Raw genomic sequence first — 18,920 nt, 5'->3', positions numbered from 1 at the left:
AAATCCCGACTATGAACAGTGACACCTGTCAAAATAGAGTCTATTTTATAATTCTGTATGAAATACCATTAGTTTTGCGTGCAACAGTGGTACGTGCCTATTATAATCATGGTTGCATACACACAACATAATTAATTGAATAGCAGCGGGGTAGGATTTTAAGCCTGTAATGTAAGTTAAATTCGTCTTTCACTAAACAACATACACTATAAGAAAATAATGTGATGGGTTGATATCGGTCATTGTTAAGGTAAACGGTAAGTGATTTTTTTTATTTATTTTTTTACATAATGATTTAATAGCTGTATTGTATGTAACCGAGGTATAAGTGCTACTTTTCTTTAAGATTGTAACAATGTTCGAACTCTATGGATCTACATCAGGAGCTGCTTATCTGAATCTGAATAACTTCAACCAAAAATGTCATCGTGACGACCTGGTACATGTTCAGCGTATATAGGAAAGCAATAAAATCTGACGACTACATGATAGTTTGAACAAGATACTTATAACTGCCCTATTGAGGCAAAAGAGCTTTTAGATTTATTACTTATTATTCAGCAGTTGTTTAATAAGTCTGATCCCCAAACCACAACCGCCGCTAAGACTGGAAACAATTCCGTCAATGTTATGTTTGCTGTAAATCCAAGTCTGTATCATAAATCAAGTCATTAGTGACGGTGAAAATAAATACCAAAATTGGAATATTCACCCGGGTACTATCAAAAGACAAATCATAAATCTTAGTTTGTAACAGAAAAAACTGAAATCCAACTGATTTATTCTAGGATAGAATTCCTAGGTTGACGTCCCATCATATAACCTAAGCTTTCATGTTTAAAAGAAAATCAAAACACTTCCGATTATAAACACAAGTTTATTTTTCGTTTAGGGTAAGTGTGGATTGTAAGACGGTCATAGTGGCTTACAACTTCAAACGTTAAATGGCGATTGAAGTTGAAAATCCTCACAAAGGGTGCGACCCGGGCATGCCTTAGATAATTTGAACCTCGTTGCGCCAAAGCCAGGTAGAACCAGGCACCACCTTTGGTACCATATAAAAACCAGGTACTTCCATGTACCATTTACAAACCAGGTACCCATTTTGTACCATATACGAACCAGGTACTTCCATGTACCATATGGTACTACCATGTACCATATACGAACCCGGTACCCATTTTGTACCATACACGGACCAGGTACTTCCATGTACCATATACGAACCCGGTACCCATTTTGTACCATATACGAACCAGGTACTTCCATGTACCTTATACAAACCAGGTACCCCTTTGGTACCATACAATAACCAGGTACACCATGTACCATATACGAACCAGATACCATTGGCACAACATAAACCTAATAACAACAAATGTAACCTATGTAAATGGTTGAGCAACTATAAGAACGCCTAGCCCTTTTCGCTCTCTGGCCAATTCTTATATGCTCGAAAAAATGAACCAGAAAAAATTGAATTTTGAACCCACGAGTGTCACCAACCCCGGTAAATGGCGGCGGCTGGTCAGGGACCCATGAGTATGCAAAAAGATTTAGTAATTGACAGTTAACAACTCAGTATGGCATGCCCTAGTCGCACCCAGACGTAAGAATTTTCCGCCACAAAATAACAAAGAAATAACTTAAATTTCTTTTTATTTCCCCCAAATATTCTTACAATACTAGTTATAGAACACGTTCATTCAATGAATCCCATGGTAATATTCCAAAACGGACTGAACTGTTATTATCCGAGAGCAAGCAATTGTATCGCGTGCTTTAAGCCCTAAAGACACACACTTCTCTTGCACCAGCAAGCGACGGACAAATTACTGGGTAACTTCGGGTTAACCTTATAACGTCTGCGATTATTCTTCGTTAAAAAGATGACATTAATACTGAATGTGTGACATGCAAATCCTGGGTGTATGACATATGACAACGAGCGCCACCTGCATAAAACCTTATGGTACTTCCATGTACCATATACGAACCCAGTACCCCATTGGTACCATACACAAACCAGGTACTTCCATGTACCATATAAAAACCAGGTACCCATTTGGTACCATACAGTAACCAGGTATTTCCATGTACCATATACTTACCAGGTACCCCTTAGCCATAAAGACGGATCCCAAGATTCCTTTTCTAGCTAAATTAGTAGCCTTGCCAATACAAAAACTATGCGTTTAAAAGTTTTAAAAAGTCTTAAACCTACGGAAAGATGTGCACTTGCGCAATATCACCGGAAATTGATATCGAGTAGCGTGATTACCATTTTTTTTTTTTTTTTTTTTTTTTTTTTCTTTTTTAACAAATCGTGGGCCTTCCCAACTCGAACTTGCCTTCGAATGAGTTAGGGCCGAATCAGTTGTTAAATTCAAAAGGTATACTGATCGTATCCGAAGTATAACAACGATTAGTTTCGAATGAATGCATTATGATTTGAACCGAATTGATACGTTCGAGAACAATGTTTTTAAATTGTATTGTTACATTGTGTTTCGCCAACGCGAAATAGTCCAGAAAAACATACAAACAAAGAAAAAGAAAACCATACAACTAGTCAGAACAAGGTCCGGAAAAGTTTGGACCAATAACCATTATATTAAACAAATTCCAAGTATTACCCTACAAGGCCAAGTATGTTCAAGTTTTTAGAAGTGATACAAAGTACTATTCAAGTTAGCAATGTATTATAAAATGCCTCGAATATCAAAACTTCGATTTTGAATAAAGTACTGTAATATCACATTATTATGTTGTATGTTTTCTTATTGTTTCATTATACTGTTCGTCTTCAAATAATTTGAAATGCTGCTGTACCAAATATCACATTAGACTTATATATTGTTAAAATTTAAATTATTAGGGATGCATATTAGTTTTCAACTGTCAGACCGTTAGTTAGATCGCTCGCCCGCCACGTCAACTTTGTGCCTGAAGACGCCTTACCCGCGAAGCACTGCACCCAGGACGCTCAAACTTCACATGCTGAAAGTACTTATCGAGTATACGACCCCCGCGACCCCGGGGTCACCAGGTCAAAGGCCAGGGCCACAAGACCAAAGCGCTGTGGGGCACCATCCAACACCAGTGACAGCTCATGTTTTTATTTATTTATTTATTTTTATAAAGAAACTAGCACCCGTATAAATATATATGTGGGCAATATCCCTACTCGCGTCAAACACTCTGATGACCAAAATAAATGAAGCAATTTCCGATTATTTCACGAATTGGACATAAATTCAAATAAAACTTAAATTTATCAGAAGAGGAATTCAATTCTTCATTGCCTTATGTAAAAATAAAAAATTACAAATTGTTCTGATGATATAAACCTATATTTGTACAGTACTGTGCCTACCCGCAGGCGATAAAACCAGTAACTTACATATGACTGTGAACCATTATTTTGGTCCTTAATATAACAGTTTTGACGTTTGGACTGCCAATCACAAACATACAACAATCCGACAGTCGAATTATTTTGACTGACAAGAACTGCTTATCCCTATATTTTCTAAAAACAACAATAATAAAATCAATTCAAACTTACAAAAGCGTTACGACATCCTGTTAATACACTTTATGCTAAGTCGCAAAAATTCTATTTATAGACTCGTCAGCCAAATAGGGTGATCAAAATGATTTACCTAGCTATATTTAGATCTGAATTACTATTTTTACTGAATAAAACTACCGAGATAACGGACCATTCCATTATTAATCAATGAAAGCGCACTACACAGTGTATGTACTTTTAACATGTGTAAAATTTTGCTAAATAGCAGTTAACGCTAAGTTTTTAAATTGCTGCAATACGTTCATTATTTAATATTTTCCCATTCTGATTTTTGCATTTTGCAGTCCAACATCTGAGCTTTATGCATATAGTATGTTACATTTATTTACTTTTTGACAAACGAAAAATTAAAGAACGCGCTGTATAAATTCGTAAGCATGCAATTTCATTAAAATCGACCGTTTTTGTAGAATTGTGTCTGTATTTCTTACATTATCTTATTTTAACTGTTATAGAATTCAAACTTTATCATTTCACAAATGGTGATAGAAATATTAAACTTTTAATAGTAAAACGAAAGTACCATGCGCGCGTTGTATATATACGCGGCACATACGGATCGCGATGTTTCAGTTTATTACTTGTGCAAAGCTGACCCTTGCAACTGTGTTCGTCTGATTGATTACTAAATTTCTGCTCTACGGGTATTTCCTATAAAGGGCTCTTTCACGTACCTACTGCTTGCTACGGTCACCTGCCGGTCAATGCGTGCCCTCATAGCTCCCTATTCTAATTTATAAACAAACGTGGTGACCTAACTTTTGTGGGCAATAAATTTATTTGTTTAAAATATTTTGATAAAATTTCACGCAATTCCGATTTATAGGATACTGACTAATTTTAAATGGATTCAGCAGTTCACGCAATTTGTCTGGCTGAATTAAGGCATGTAACGTATCCCTTCGACGTTCGATTGAACCAATATTGTATTAACAGTTGTTTAAACGACATTCTGTCGTACCGGTGTTTGAAACCTAGGAGTGAAATCCACTAACTCCACCGCACCCTTCAATTCGCCCCTACTTATTTTTATATATAGATATATATATACATTGTGTGTGTTAAGCTCGAATGAACATGCAAAGTAATAACATTCTAAAGTAAACATGTAGTATTAATATTCTGCATCATAAAATCTGAGTAATAAAAAAGTCTCATTTCCTTTGTTTACGCGGTCCTATGTACCGCAATTTGAAACCGAATTGTAATCTGTGGTAATAGCTTGATTACTACATTCAATAAAGAACAGAATTTTCTGTCTTCCTATTACGAAATGACTGCTGACACACGAGACCGTGAGACTCAAATAATTTGCTGGAAGTCGATAAAATTACCTCTAACATTCTCCATCCCATCTGCGGCGTTTCTCTTATACCTTGCCGGTACCCAATACTTCTTGTTTTTTGCCACGTGGCATAACTATCGCTTAGCATATTTGGTATTTATGTCTTGTTCTTAAAACGGCCTCGTGCTGAATGGCAAATCGGAAGCACGGCAAACACGTGACTTTACTTATAAATTATCGTCTGCTACGAAATCTCGCGATACATACCATAGCAATGACTTAGCGTTATGACAACCGATGCAAAATTACAAACAAACAATTAAATTGGAATTTAGCCAGAATAAACAAGATTAATTGGAAGGATTAATCTATATTATTTTTTTTTTGTAAAAATCATAACATTGTTAAATATCCTAATTCTTGTATGATGATATAGTTTTGTCAGACCAAAAACGGCGAGCAAAGATTGACCGGTAAAATTGTCATCGTGACGAACCGGTACAATCTTAGAAATGTGACAATTTATGAGTGTTCAACTTTGATTTATGCAGATTCTAAAATCTAGCAAACCATTCAAATGTTATGTACCTGGTTAAATGAAAGCGACTTTAATTGATATGTCAACGTCCTCATGTATCTACAAATAAGTTTTAATTTGTGTTCGTCTGTGAATTTAATGTTTTGACATACTTCTATGCTACATAACGTAAACTATTTATAAATGGTTAAATTGAACCTGCTGCTCATGAATGACGTGAACTGAGATCCGAAGTGACCTAATTATTGAACCCATTTATATTAACCGTTAATAAGATCGTTCATTGTATGATAAATGGTGAGTTCCTCTATATTCACCTAAAATATTTTTGTGAAATGAAACATTTGACTGAAATCTTGAAATTTAGCAGTGGGACTGGCTACTCGGTCAGTTTCAATATTATTTTAAATTTGCGTATTGATTATTCTAAATTCAGTGAAACGTATTTAACTATTACTCTTAAAGTGAACATAGCAATTCAATGAAATTAGAAGACAGTTTGTGTAAGAGATAAGATGTTCCAACTGTTATGTTTCCTAAACTGACAGAATCTGAGAAGTGATCCTTTATGAAAGGAAGCTCGAACAAAAAGACGAAAACTTTTGATTACTTAAAGACTTTATATGCGCGTTGAAATTTGTACACTTTACATCGTAAGCAAATTTGCGAATAAACCACGTACGATTACAGAAATTACAGTCATAATACATATGCATAAAAACTGATGTTAACTGGTTTAACCAGCATGTAATGGCCCATAAATTATTGTTTGACTTAGACCATGGAGCTGAAGTGCTTTGACGTAAAAGAAATTGATCGTCATAACTCGTGAATGAATAACTTCTTCTAACGCAATGCGCGATCTCTGAAGTTATACATATAATGCAATATCTCATCAATTTTGTAAGAATACCTGGTATACTGAAATGTAAGTGATGAATTCATTAGTAGATTTCTCAAAAAAAACTTAATATTTTTCTGTACATTCAATGCGCTAATAACTATTCAGATTAACTACCAAACCCTTGCAAAATACAGACTTTTGACTGTGCATTTCGGTTGTAATACCTAATTTATCTACTCGCCTTAACATTTAATTAAAGCTGACCCTGAATCGCTAAGTAAACATCTGTTGAGCGTAAAGTTTGTAAAGAAACGTCAAATACAGTTCAATTACTAGGTCATTCGTACCACAAGTTTTCAAAACAAATATTTCTCTACATGCAAAATTCTTATAGATATCAAAATATGAAAATCGTAGCTAGGATACAAAAACTAAATCTAATTTTACAAACATGATGTTTACAAAAACGAACTGTTGTTAGACACCTGCTCCAGTTCTACCTTATAACCTTAAATTGACACTGAAAAAGCATGGAAATCATGACTATGAACAGAGACGCCTGTCAAAATAGCGACTATTAAATCAAATTATACATTTGTGTATACAAAACACCTTTGATTTTGCGAGCTAAGTGTAGTACATGTTGCCTTATGTCATCAAAAGTTATATACACAGTAAAATTTGAATAACCGTGGAACCGAGTTTACTGATATTGTATGCCAAAATAGAGTCAAAAGGATAGCCTGTAGACGCGTGCGTAGATATATATTTGCGTCGCCACACCCCATTCGTGAATATTATGAAAAAACCTAAGGCTCTATGTTTGAACAACAAACAATCTACTAAATCTGTGATATTATTTTTCGACATACCGGCAGAAGATTGGTAACACCGTCAACAACATTCTCTTCTAAAGCATCTGCACCTAGCATCCCTCTTGCCATTGTCCTGAGGAGCATACTGCAGAATATTTCTGTTGCAAGGATGCCTCCGAAATATCAGTTCCCGCCTTTGACCACGAGGCATTGCAATGATAAATCAAAACATGTAAATAGTTTTGACGTTACCGACGGTGTAGCTAGCAAAATGTGAGAGAACTGCACGAGATTATTGGTATTTATATTATATCGACTGGGTACCAGTATCAATAGGAACCAGTTCAGATCAGCCAAGTGTAACAATATCGATGACAGTTTATCTACGAAAACAGACGACAATTTAATAAACTAGCAGACGGTAATTAACGAGCAACAATTTGAGAAAAAATAAATTAAATTATTTTAATTCTAAAATAATTTCCATTATTAGTTTAAGGTGAAAACATGAGAGCATTGTTTGAAAAAAACTAGGCAATATTTTATCCTTTTTTAAATTCCACAAGTCATTATTATACTGAACTTTGAATTATTACACTTTTAACACAAAGCCTGAGTGTTATTATTTTGTAAACACAGCTAGGGGCCTACTACTTTTTGTTTCATTTGATTTCATAAAACAAATCTGATGTGATATGATCTACTATGTTGCTGTGTATGGATGGCACAATTCATGTGGCTCCCGGTGGTTTTTCTTATATTGTTTGTTTTCGGTCGTTCAAAACCCATTACAATGCGAGCATTTTGCTTGTTTCCTTCGCGACGTTGATCAGTTAGTGTTTTTACTGTATCTTTGTTTTAATACAGATATGTATATTTTAGATGCAGGTGGGACAACTGTAGATGACTCTAGTCGAGGAACTTCAAGAACATCAGGTATGAATATGTCTTGTTTTCTGCTGTGTCATCATAAATTATATATTTGAATACATTTGTTTCAAAAACATCTGCAATATTCAATCATCAGTTACTGTATAATCAGATTTTCTTTGCAATGAATTAAAACAAGTTAAATCTTGTTTTTTCATTGAACTTTAAAAAAAAAACAAATTGCATTTGGATATTTAAGATAATGTAGTTATAAAGTGACATTCTAAGGAGAAAGTTTCTATAGAAATGTTCAAACTTTTAAATAGTAAATATTTTTGATGGACAGTGGTTGGAGACCTTTTCCTTGCAAATATCTGATTTGTCAGTAACTTTTTTTTGCTTTTGACTTTACTGTAATTGTACAAGTTTATTTTGATGTGATTTTTTTCAAGTGTCATCATGTTTAAGTTTTTCATTCTAATATTTTAAAGCTGTGTTTTTGATATGCTGAAATTCGTGTTGGATTTTCTTTGCCGAGTTTTCTATTTTTCTCTAACACACTTGAAAATTTCAATTTATTTGGCCACAGACTGAATTTATTTTCTGTCTTGTTCTAGAATATCAGTATCGTGGTAAGAGATTATTAAAACTAAAGTTTGTTAGTGATAACCCAGAAATATTCCACTAGTTCCCTAGAAACTAATAAAAACCTCTACCCTAATTTAGCAATCTAATCATGTTCTGATCTAATATTCCAAACAACTAATTATATATCTAAAAAGCCCTTTTTTTCATTTAAAAAAGTTTTCACCGATTACATAAAATCTTTCCTTGGATATTTTGCATCATATAGAATTCTTCCTTATCGTACATCAAAATTAAATCAAAATGACGACTGGAAATAATTTTGAAATTGTTGAAGTGTTCTTCTATGTGACTGTATGACCTGATTTATATTTTTTTTCAGACTTGCATTTAGTTATTTTCTCTGATTAATGTAATTTCTATGATTGACTTGGAGACAGTTAAATTTTTGACTATTTATGTGATTTTTTTTCTTACCTCTGGGTATGAAAAGCATACACATTTGAACATTTGACACATTCTTTTAATTTATTAGTTGTAGTCCTGAAAAGTTTCCCAACTTAACTGGGTCTACTGGTATCCGGCTATTTTGCAGAATATTGCTATCTGCCAATTTTGGCTAAGAATATAATGTACTTCTCAACCTTCTGGAATGATCAATATTTTACAATAGAAAAAAGGAAAGATTGGGCTGTGTATTGGTGCCTAGGTAAATTGTAAAACTTTTTTCTATGAAATAGCAATATAGTATAAAATTTGTCTTAGTTTTGTTACCAGACCTGTTATCTTTAGACTCAGATATAATGTAACAACTTTTCTCTCTCCATTTTTTTTTTTTTTTTTTTTTTTTTTTTTTTTTTTTTTTTAAGACTCGGTGTAAAACTTTATAGGATTGGAGTGTCTTAGCAGTCCTTGATAGGATAGTGTTGAGAGAAAATTCATTTTCTTTATAAAAGTAACCCCCCACGTAAGAGGGATTTTATACAGTACAAGTTTAGTCTAGTTTTTACAAAATTCTTCATGTTTCCTCCCTCGTTTTGGCAGAGGCTTCTGTTTTCTAGAAATATTATTTAGATTTTTACACTGAGCCTTCGGAACTTTCTAACATGTTGATTATACTAACTGCTAAATATATTTTCCTACAGCAACAGTAACAACATTGAAAACAATGAGTACGTCTTATAAGTGTAAGTAAACAGTCACACACCTCATGTGCCTTGCTAAATATTGCTTGTTGACATCTTTGTGCTTATATCATAGTTGCTACATTGTAGTTGCTGGAAAGCAGGTTATTGTTACTGTATTTACAGGGTATTTTTTAGCTCTCCTGAGCCAAACATTCAAGGTGAGCTGGTAGTATAGGTGGATGACCAGGCATCCATCAGAAACAACTCTAAATGAAATTTTCTCTTAGGAATGAGATGTTGTCATGGTTCTCTTAGGAATGAGATATTGTCATGTGTTCTCTTAGGAACGAGATATTGTCATGGTTCTCTTAGGAACGAGATATTGTAATGGTTCTCTTAGGAATGAGATATTGTCATGGTTCTCTTAGGAACATGGTTCTCTTAGGAATGAGATATTGTCATGGTTCTCTGAGGAATGAGATATTGTCATGGTTCTCTTAGGAACGAGATATTGTCATGGTTCTCTTGGGAACGAGATATTATCATGGTTCTCTTAGGAACGAGATATTGTCATGGTTCTTAGTATGTAGGTAGCTTAATAAGACCAAAAGATCAGGGGATTGTTTTCATAGCCACTGTAGAGCCAGGGTCACTGTTAGGTCAAGGACACAAATACTAAAAATAGAAAATATTGGAAAAACCTTTTTTGGGTGGACTCTTATTTATGTTTGTCTTTTTTATGAAGTCTTGATCATGTTCAAAACTTGGTCATCTGTGATTGGAAACAAGGTTACTTGAAGGTCAAATGATAGAAAAACATTGTTGACACTGTAGAGGCTCAGTTTTCTATGTGATCTACATTCTACACGGATGACTTTGAAATAACCTGGAAGATGTTTTTGACCTATAAGTCAGGTTTGAAATGCATTTACTTACGTATTGTCCTAGTGACATTAACCTTGTAACAAAGAACAGTCGTACTAAGGTGAACGGCAAAGGGTTATGGTTGCTGCCCTATTTTTGTGTTTAGAAAACATTATGAATTGTTGTATTTTGGCAACACATGTTTTTTCTTCAGGCTTACAGGATTTATTAAAATATATACTGTGAAATCATTTAATTTCTTGGGCATGAAATTTCATTGTTTTGGTCAAAACGGTAGTTTTGTGGGGATATGAGTTTTTGGATTACAACTTTTGAACATAAAGTGAATGGGAATTTTACCTGTTCGTTGGGATTACATTTCATGGATTGACTCAACCACGAAATCCGTGAAAATTAGTCCTCCACGAATATTAATGATTTCACAGTATTGATTTATTGTGTTTGGGATTGGAGATATCCAAGATTCAAACTTGTTTGTTTACTGAAACATGGAAAATATCACCTGAAATTGCACAAGTATTAGGATCCAATGTTAATTTTATCGCCAGTTTCCTTTACCTACTAGATTTAATTGCATTTTGAAATATTTGTAAAAATAGCTAGCAATAGTTCTTCAACCTATATTTTTGTCATTTATATGTATAAACTGAGCTTTTAATAGAGGTCTTGTGTTAATATTTTGTTTAACAAGAACTGTAGTTTCTTGGGAATTGTTTTATGGAAGTATGGTAAATAGCTAACTGCAGGTGACATTTAGTCAGAAATAGTGCTTTGAAATTACGCTTCATATAGTTTTAGCAGGAAATTGAAAAAAAAAAAAAAGCTTAAAATAAGTTTTGCCAAGTTATGGTACTTGTTATGTTTCCCACACCACTCTGGTGGGAGACATATTGATTTACTCCTGTCTGTGTGTCTGTCTGTCACAAATCTTGTCCACACTCTAAGTTGAACATTTATCATCCGATCTTCAACCAAACTTGAACAAAATGTGTTTGCCAATAATTCTTCGGCCAAGTTCGATAACTAGCTAAATCCGCCCAGGCACTTCAGAATTATGGCCCTTGAATTACCAAAAATTGCCTTACACAGATGCCAGTATCAGCACTCTAAGTCATTTGTGCATGGTTGATGCAAGTATCCGCACTCTAAGTCATTGGTGCATGGTTGACTCAGATACATAACTATTCAGAGGATTAGACAGTTGTGGGAGACATGCGCTTTTCTCAAAAGAAGCTCTAGTTAGATTTAGAAGCTGTGGAATAGTCAAGCGCATCATCTTATGAACAGCTCTTGTTTATATTTGAAAACTAGTATTATAATGCAAGTTTTCCTTTTAAGTGTTCTAGGTTTTTTTGCATTTCTTAAAGTTAAAGTTAACTTTGTTTAAAAACTTTGATAGAGAATTCCTGATATATGGCAGTTAATTTTTAAAGTCTATAACTTTTACTGAGATTTTAGACACTCAGGTTAAACTTAATGTATACTTCCTTTTATATAAGAGAGACATTGATTTTGGTCTTTTCTAACTTAGGAGTAATTCCTGTTAAGATATTTTTTCTTACCTATTTATATGATTACTTACATGATTAATAAAAGGAAATGGCTAGCTCTAGTTATATCTTTAGATAAATTAATGTTTAATATATGTTGTCTATTATTTTGATCTGAGTGGTTAGAGCCTACATGGCAGTCTTTTAAAATACAAAGTCTGATGTATATTATTTATTGAACACCAGCATTTTATTAACATTTTGAGCTAAGAAATGGAAATTTAGAGTAGCTCAAACCTCTCGGGTGAAAACATTAGACAGTAGCTTGTGAAATCAGTTGCTGATTGAGATTTCTAGTTGTATATGTGAAGAAAAAAAGTCCTAAAATAAAATGCTTATACTTAAAGTAATACTTTATTAATTAGATGACTGTGTGTACTCAAGATTTAATGCCCGCCCGCTTAGCTCAGTAGGTAAGAGAGTTGGTCTACGGATCGCGGGGTCGTGAGTTCGATCCTCGAGTGGGGCGTATGTTCTCCGTGACTATTTGATAAATGACATTGTGTCTGAAATCATTAGTCCTCCACCTCTGATTCATGTGGGGAAGTTGGCAGTTACTAGCGGAGAACAGGTTTGTACTGGTACAGAATCCAGGAACACTGGTTAGGTTAACTGCCCGCCGTTACATGACTGAAATACTGTTGAAAAACGGCGTTAAACCCAAAACAAACAAACAAACAAACAAAACAAGATTTAAAACTTTTTTTTTTGGGTATTTTCACAAGAACTTGAATAACATGGGTATTCTAAGTTCTAAACCCGGAAAATCATTAGAATATATAAGGAAATCCTACACAGTTCCATTAGTGTGCAAGTTTGAAATCTCTCTGCAATTTCTGAGGAAAACTGCTGATTTCACAACCATTTTACTATATATATAATCCTAGCATGAAACCTTTTACTTCCTATCCTACCTTACCTTATTCTAACATGTTTCACCACACTCACAGATTCCTCCAAAAGTACCGACAGCAGTGATCCAGAACTTACCGACCGCTCTGTACACGACAAGAAGGGAAAACATACAAAATTCGTAGATGGTATATTATTATGTATTATACTGTCAAAGTTCTTAATGTTTTAAGTGTGTGATTATTTGAACAGTAACTTTCTACAATGCTGTGATGGTATTGTTGATAAATTTTGTTATTTGATGTTTTCAGTTTTGCTTATTTGCTTATGTTGCTGCAGCCTACCAGGTGTAAAGGTTGTATCTGAAATCAAATCTTAGCATAAAAAATTATGAAATATAAGTGAATTCAGAAATTTAATAGACCATGGTTCATACCTCGTGATTTTAAAGTGTTTAGACTTCCTTATCAGTGTTTTGTTGGAGGGGACTTACAGTTTGCCACCCCTGACCCCCCCCCATACCTCCACCCCCATAGCAACAAATAGTCCAAAGGTATAAGGAAAAAGTGGATTATGTGATAACTTGAAACATACCTGATTTTTTTTTTCATGAAACTTAATACATGGATAGACAACAGTGTCGGAAAGTATGCATGCCATATGGCCATAGTGTAGTTGCTATGGCAACAAAAAGTCCAAAAATATTACAAAAATGTTGAATATGCAATAATCTAAAAAGTAAGAGATTATTTTTATGACATTTATACTATGTTGAAGAAAAAGTGGAGAACATGCACATTCATTTATTTAGTTTGTCCTTAATTATGTTCATCTGTGTGTCAGTGTCCTTCTGTCAGTCACAAATGGTGGATTCTGTCATAATTTAAAAGTACAAGAAATGTTTTCATTTGAAACTTGGGACATAGCCAGAAAGCAGTATGTAGAATATACAGAATATTTTGTTTTGTCCCTTCATCCATCCAGTTGTCTGTCTGTCTGTTTGTAAAGATAGATCCTGTGTTAACTTCCTAAGCATGAGGGATTTTTCCATGAAACCTGACATGTAGATGGTAGATAATTTAACTCTTTAAACCTTTTAAATTTTCCGCAGCAAGCCATAGAAAAGTAAATATTTATATATAGGGTTTTCTCACTTTGGACTGTTTGAAAATGAGCTTTTGTAATGGCGTGAAAACCATTTGTACATTTGCTTGCATGCTTCCTGATTGTACTCTACAATTTATAATATATTACATCATGTATTTCTGTAAACGTAACTTCCTTTAGGCAAAACTTTAGAATAAGACCTATGATGTAGAATGAAACAGTAAAATTTACACAAACAATCAAAGAACTTCAATATTTAATACCTTCCTTATTCAGCTGCTCCTAATAACAAAAGCTTTGCTCTTCATAGCTCCTCTTTGTGCCTCATTGTATCTCTTTACTCCTTATTCCTTCTGTTCGCTCCTATGGTAGATTTTGTGGTGCTAGATTTCTTTATTAGAATATTTGACAAGACAGATTTCTGTAGTAGATTTGTCACAAAGAAGTCCATTCCTATTCTTGGTATGGCATTTCTTATGACATTCTAATATAACCAAGATGCTAAGAACTAAAAGTAGCTGTTGTTTGCATACTAGATAAAAGCATGAAAGTCTGTGGTTCTGACCTGGTTATACCTAAAATAATGCCTAGAGGGGCACCTGCATCTTCATCTACAATCAAAAGCTGGAAAGTCACCATATGACCTGTAATAGGGTCAGTATGTTTAACTCAACAACAACAAAAAACAAACTTGTTTGCAGTTAAATTTTGAAAATACTCTTTATTTGTATTATGCACGCTAGGCACAAATTCTTTTTTGTTCATAGACTTTATGAAGGGAACACCCCGATTCAAGAAGCAGTTTTCACAGCGGGGCAGTGTAAGCTCATCCAGACATGTACATTTCAAGCCTGGTCTGATGACAGACAAGGAGCATATAGCATACTTTGGTCCACTTGTAAAACTGGACGAGGTTAGTATTGGACACGATTGAGTACAAAACAATTGTACTGCCATATGATAACATATCATTTTGTCTCCTATTATTGTAAGAAAAGAACCTGGATACCCAGATACACATGTACACAACGTGTAATATATGCTTTTAAAACTGTTACTCAGTAAATTGTAGTGTTTCAACTTGCAATACTCTTTTTGTTACAGATCGTAACCCTGGACTGTATTAGTTATAGCCCTTTCTGTGAATGACATTTTGAAGTCAGTTAAATAGACATAATGCAATTGAATAATTTGTTTTAGCATTACATACAAAACAAATTACTGCAGAAAAGTATGAATATTTAGTAATGATTTTTGACAATAGGTATTGTTCTCAATTACTAAGGTACAACATCTGATATTTCAGATCAAAGGCGGCCAGGAGACTCTGACAGATTTCATCTTCTGTAAATACTATATGACCACACACACAGAAACCCATGGAATATCTATTGAGAAAGGTATTGTAGAATTTGAACATACCTGTTATATATCAAAATGCAAAGTCCATAGACTTGTAACAGTTCAAAGCCGTTTTGACACTTATTGAATTCTGCTCAATTTATTAGTACTGTCATATGATAACATATGAGCCATGCCATGAGAAAACCAACATAGTGGGTTTGCGACCAGCATGGATCCAGACCAGCCTGCACATCCGCGCAGTCTAGTCAGGATCCATGCTGTTCGCTTGTAAAGCCGATTGGAATTGGAGAAACTGTTAGCGAACAGCATGGATCCTGACCAGACTGCGCAGATGCGCAGGCTGGTCTGGATCCATGCTGGTCGCAAACCCACTATGTTGGTTTTCTCATGGCACGGCTCATATCATTTTGTCTTCTTTTATTGTAAGAAAAGAACCTAGATGCACAAAATACACAAACTTTTCATGCCATTGATAAAGGCACAGAAATTCTTCATGCAAGATACCCAGATACACAAGTACACAACGTGTATATGCTTTTAAAACTGTTACTCAGTAATTGAAGTGTTTCAACTTGCAAGAAATGCCAGACTATGACTGAAATATCATAACTTGTAGATGTGAGTAAGTGTAAAAGGTCAAAGAATAAGTCAAAAAAAGAGAATACCAGTTATTGTTTTGGAGATATGATGAAAAATTACAGAATTTTTTCCACAGTAGGGTTTTCTTTCCAAGGAATAAAATCTTGTGTTAGATCAAGAAAATCAAATACATGACTGTATTAATACTGGATGACAGCTATATGAAAAGTTGAAGAGATAGGTTTTACAATTGATCATATTTTTTGTTACAGGGTATGTAGATACCTCAGAAGAAACACTTATTGATGCATTACACACATGTTTGAATGTTTACAACATTGGTACGTCTCAGAGACTTGAACTTGTGTTCTTCAAGGAGGCTATACGTCATGCTGCAAGACTTAGCAGAGTTCTGGTAAACTTTACTATTTCTTTTGATTTATCTATCTTATTGTTTTTTCAATATACACTTCTCTTTAGTTGTAGCCTGGCTGCTTTTCTTGATGTGCTGAGTTTGATGGCTTGCCCAGGTGGGACAGTATTTTGGTAGAATTTTCAATGAAAACTAATTAAATCTCCAATATTTAAAAAAAAAAAACTTGAAAATGATTGGCATGTGAAAAATGACTAGTAGAAATGGGTCTTCCAAAGCATGTATTTTTGCAATAATCAGCACCATCATTAATAAACAGAAACTGTTCAATAAGGTGGAAAGGAACATTGTGGCTTCCATTTCTGTCTTTCATTTCACACCAAGAACCAAGCAAGTAGTAAAAAAGCTAAACTTGTCTCATCTTAAAAAGATGCTACATTAGCTTCCAATGAAAAATATAGCAATGAATATTTGGAAAATTCTTCCTCATTCTTACATATGATTGCCGTCTTGTTTCAGGCAACCATTTTGAAATTGGCAGCCATCTTGATTATTTTGAACTTTATCATGAATGTGTTTGTTCTGTTGACAGTCTTGACGTATCTAAGTCATTATTAGGCTATTTCCAGTGCTTTTAGATTGTTTTATTTCTATCAGTATGAATAAACTTAGAAGTTTTGTTGGTGGCCATCTTGAATAGAAGGAGATATTTTTGGTGGCACTTCACATTTGAAGCTCCCTTGTTCTCATGAATATTTCATGAAAGTTTCATGCTTTTATCCTTAAAAGTTTGCACTATTTTTACACTAAGGATATTTATATTATCTTTCCTGTCCACTATAATACTGTACTTGTGATGCATATTGCAAAACTGCCTTTCTTTTTTCTGTCCTTACAATTTGAATAGGATAAGATGGTGTATTTAATTTATTATTTAATTTATTTTACAACCAATGAAGTAAAAACTGTAAAACATATGAATATGAGTAAACATTTTGCAACTATTGTCCACTTCAGTAAATATTTATTTACAGGCATTACAGGGTGGTCATGCACTTTTACTGGGAACCTCTTACTCTACAGGGAGAGCCACTCTGGTCAGACTGGCCTCATACATCGCTCATTGCAAGGTTTGTAAACTATAAAATTAAAGTTTCTAACACCTTTGTTCAACAATTTCCAAATTATACGAAGAAAAACATTGAAGAGAAATTGATTCAAATGAAGTAAATATGACAGCTTATTTGTTAAGAATAAAGTGGTGTTCTATAACAAAATTATAAGACTTGTTATGAGGTATATTTATATGTTGTACATGTTAAATATATGACAATGTTGTTCCATGAATGCAATGTATACACACATAATCGTATATAGTCAGAATTTATAACCATTTTTCACTCACTGATGCTTTCAGAAGTATACCTGATCACAACTGAAGTTTTAGTTACAATGTAGCTACAAAGTTACCTATTCATTATGTATATTAATTGAAATTTCAATATTAATCAGAGTCTACCTGGGTTTTGTTGTTTGTCCAACTGTAGGGGAGTAAGTCATATACACATTATGGTTGTTTCTTGGTGAACTGGCATTTTTTACACATCTTTTGGTGCACTTTGTGAAATAGGGTGCAGTATTTTATAAAAGATCCGTGCATGTGATGTTGTTTATATTGTGATAAAACCTTCATATTAAGTGGAGGGAACACATTTTAAAATTTTGTAACAGCATTGATGTTTTGTGTGAATGCAATTGAGATTTTTTGACAGAAATGATTTTTATGCCCCCCTTGCCACTTCAGAGAAGAGGAGATGTATTGCTTTGCTCCATGTCAGATAGTCTGTCATATTTTAGGCCATTGGGAATCAGTAGGCCAAAATAGGCCATGGTCACAATGACCTTGAGACTGAAAACTGTTTCTGGTCAATAACTTAAGAACTACATATATTGGTTGCCTGTATTGAGTGGCTGACCAAATGACCTCTAGTTTTTGGAGTCAGTAGGTAAAAAATCAAGGTCACAGTGACCTGGAGACTGAAAATGATTTTTGCAATTGCCTGCAGTCTGTCATATGATTTTCTGGTTCAGAAGGTCAAAGATCAAGGTCATTGCATGCAAAATTACTTACCAGACCATTATGGAGGCAGATTTGTTTTACAAACAACTCTTGTTTATCATTCCCCTGCACTAAACATGAGAAGTCTTAGAATGCACATGTTAATTCTAGCATAATTTTGTTGATGCGTCTTGTTTTGTGTGTGTGGGTTGGGGGGGATGGGGGGTGCAGGAAAGAAGATCAAAGCAACAGATCAGCAGGCAGAGATTGATGCTGTATTACACATTTGTATCAATATACTGCTAAGTGTAAGAATTTTGTCTTGCTATCTTTTGATGAAAGTCAGAAGTTTGATAAAAAAAAAAGCAACAATACATTTTAAACAAGTTCTGGGCTTTGCACGTCACTGCTTTGAATATTGTGTTTAGAGTTGTTTGCACTTGTTACCACAGATGGGCCGCATACGTAAACTACGTAATATGGTAGGTTGA

General features: G+C 34.1%; 1 protein-coding gene across 1 annotated transcript in view; it reads left to right on the top strand.

Annotated features, from left to right (window-relative positions):
* The window catches only part of LOC123530896 (dynein heavy chain domain-containing protein 1-like), a 161,276-nt gene that overhangs the window by 91,432 nt on the left and 50,924 nt on the right, over positions 1–18,920 (top strand). Inside the window, exons 66-73 of the mRNA XM_053518035.1 lie at positions 7,960–8,013; positions 9,678–9,719; positions 13,045–13,134; positions 14,821–14,966; positions 15,360–15,453; positions 16,270–16,412; positions 17,405–17,500; positions 17,883–17,921. Coding sequence (XP_053374010.1) covers positions 7,960–8,013; positions 9,678–9,719; positions 13,045–13,134; positions 14,821–14,966; positions 15,360–15,453; positions 16,270–16,412; positions 17,405–17,500; positions 17,883–17,921 — 704 coding nt within the window. The remainder of the gene's footprint in view (positions 1–7,959; positions 8,014–9,677; positions 9,720–13,044; positions 13,135–14,820; positions 14,967–15,359; positions 15,454–16,269; positions 16,413–17,404; positions 17,501–17,882; positions 17,922–18,920) is intronic.

The sequence above is a fragment of the Mercenaria mercenaria genome, chromosome 11 (genome assembly GCF_021730395.1).
Source record: "Mercenaria mercenaria strain notata chromosome 11, MADL_Memer_1, whole genome shotgun sequence".
Lineage (NCBI taxonomy): Eukaryota > Metazoa > Mollusca > Bivalvia > Venerida > Veneridae > Mercenaria > Mercenaria mercenaria.
Note: the sequence above shows the minus strand (reverse complement) of the source record. Positions and strands in the feature narration are given on the sequence as shown.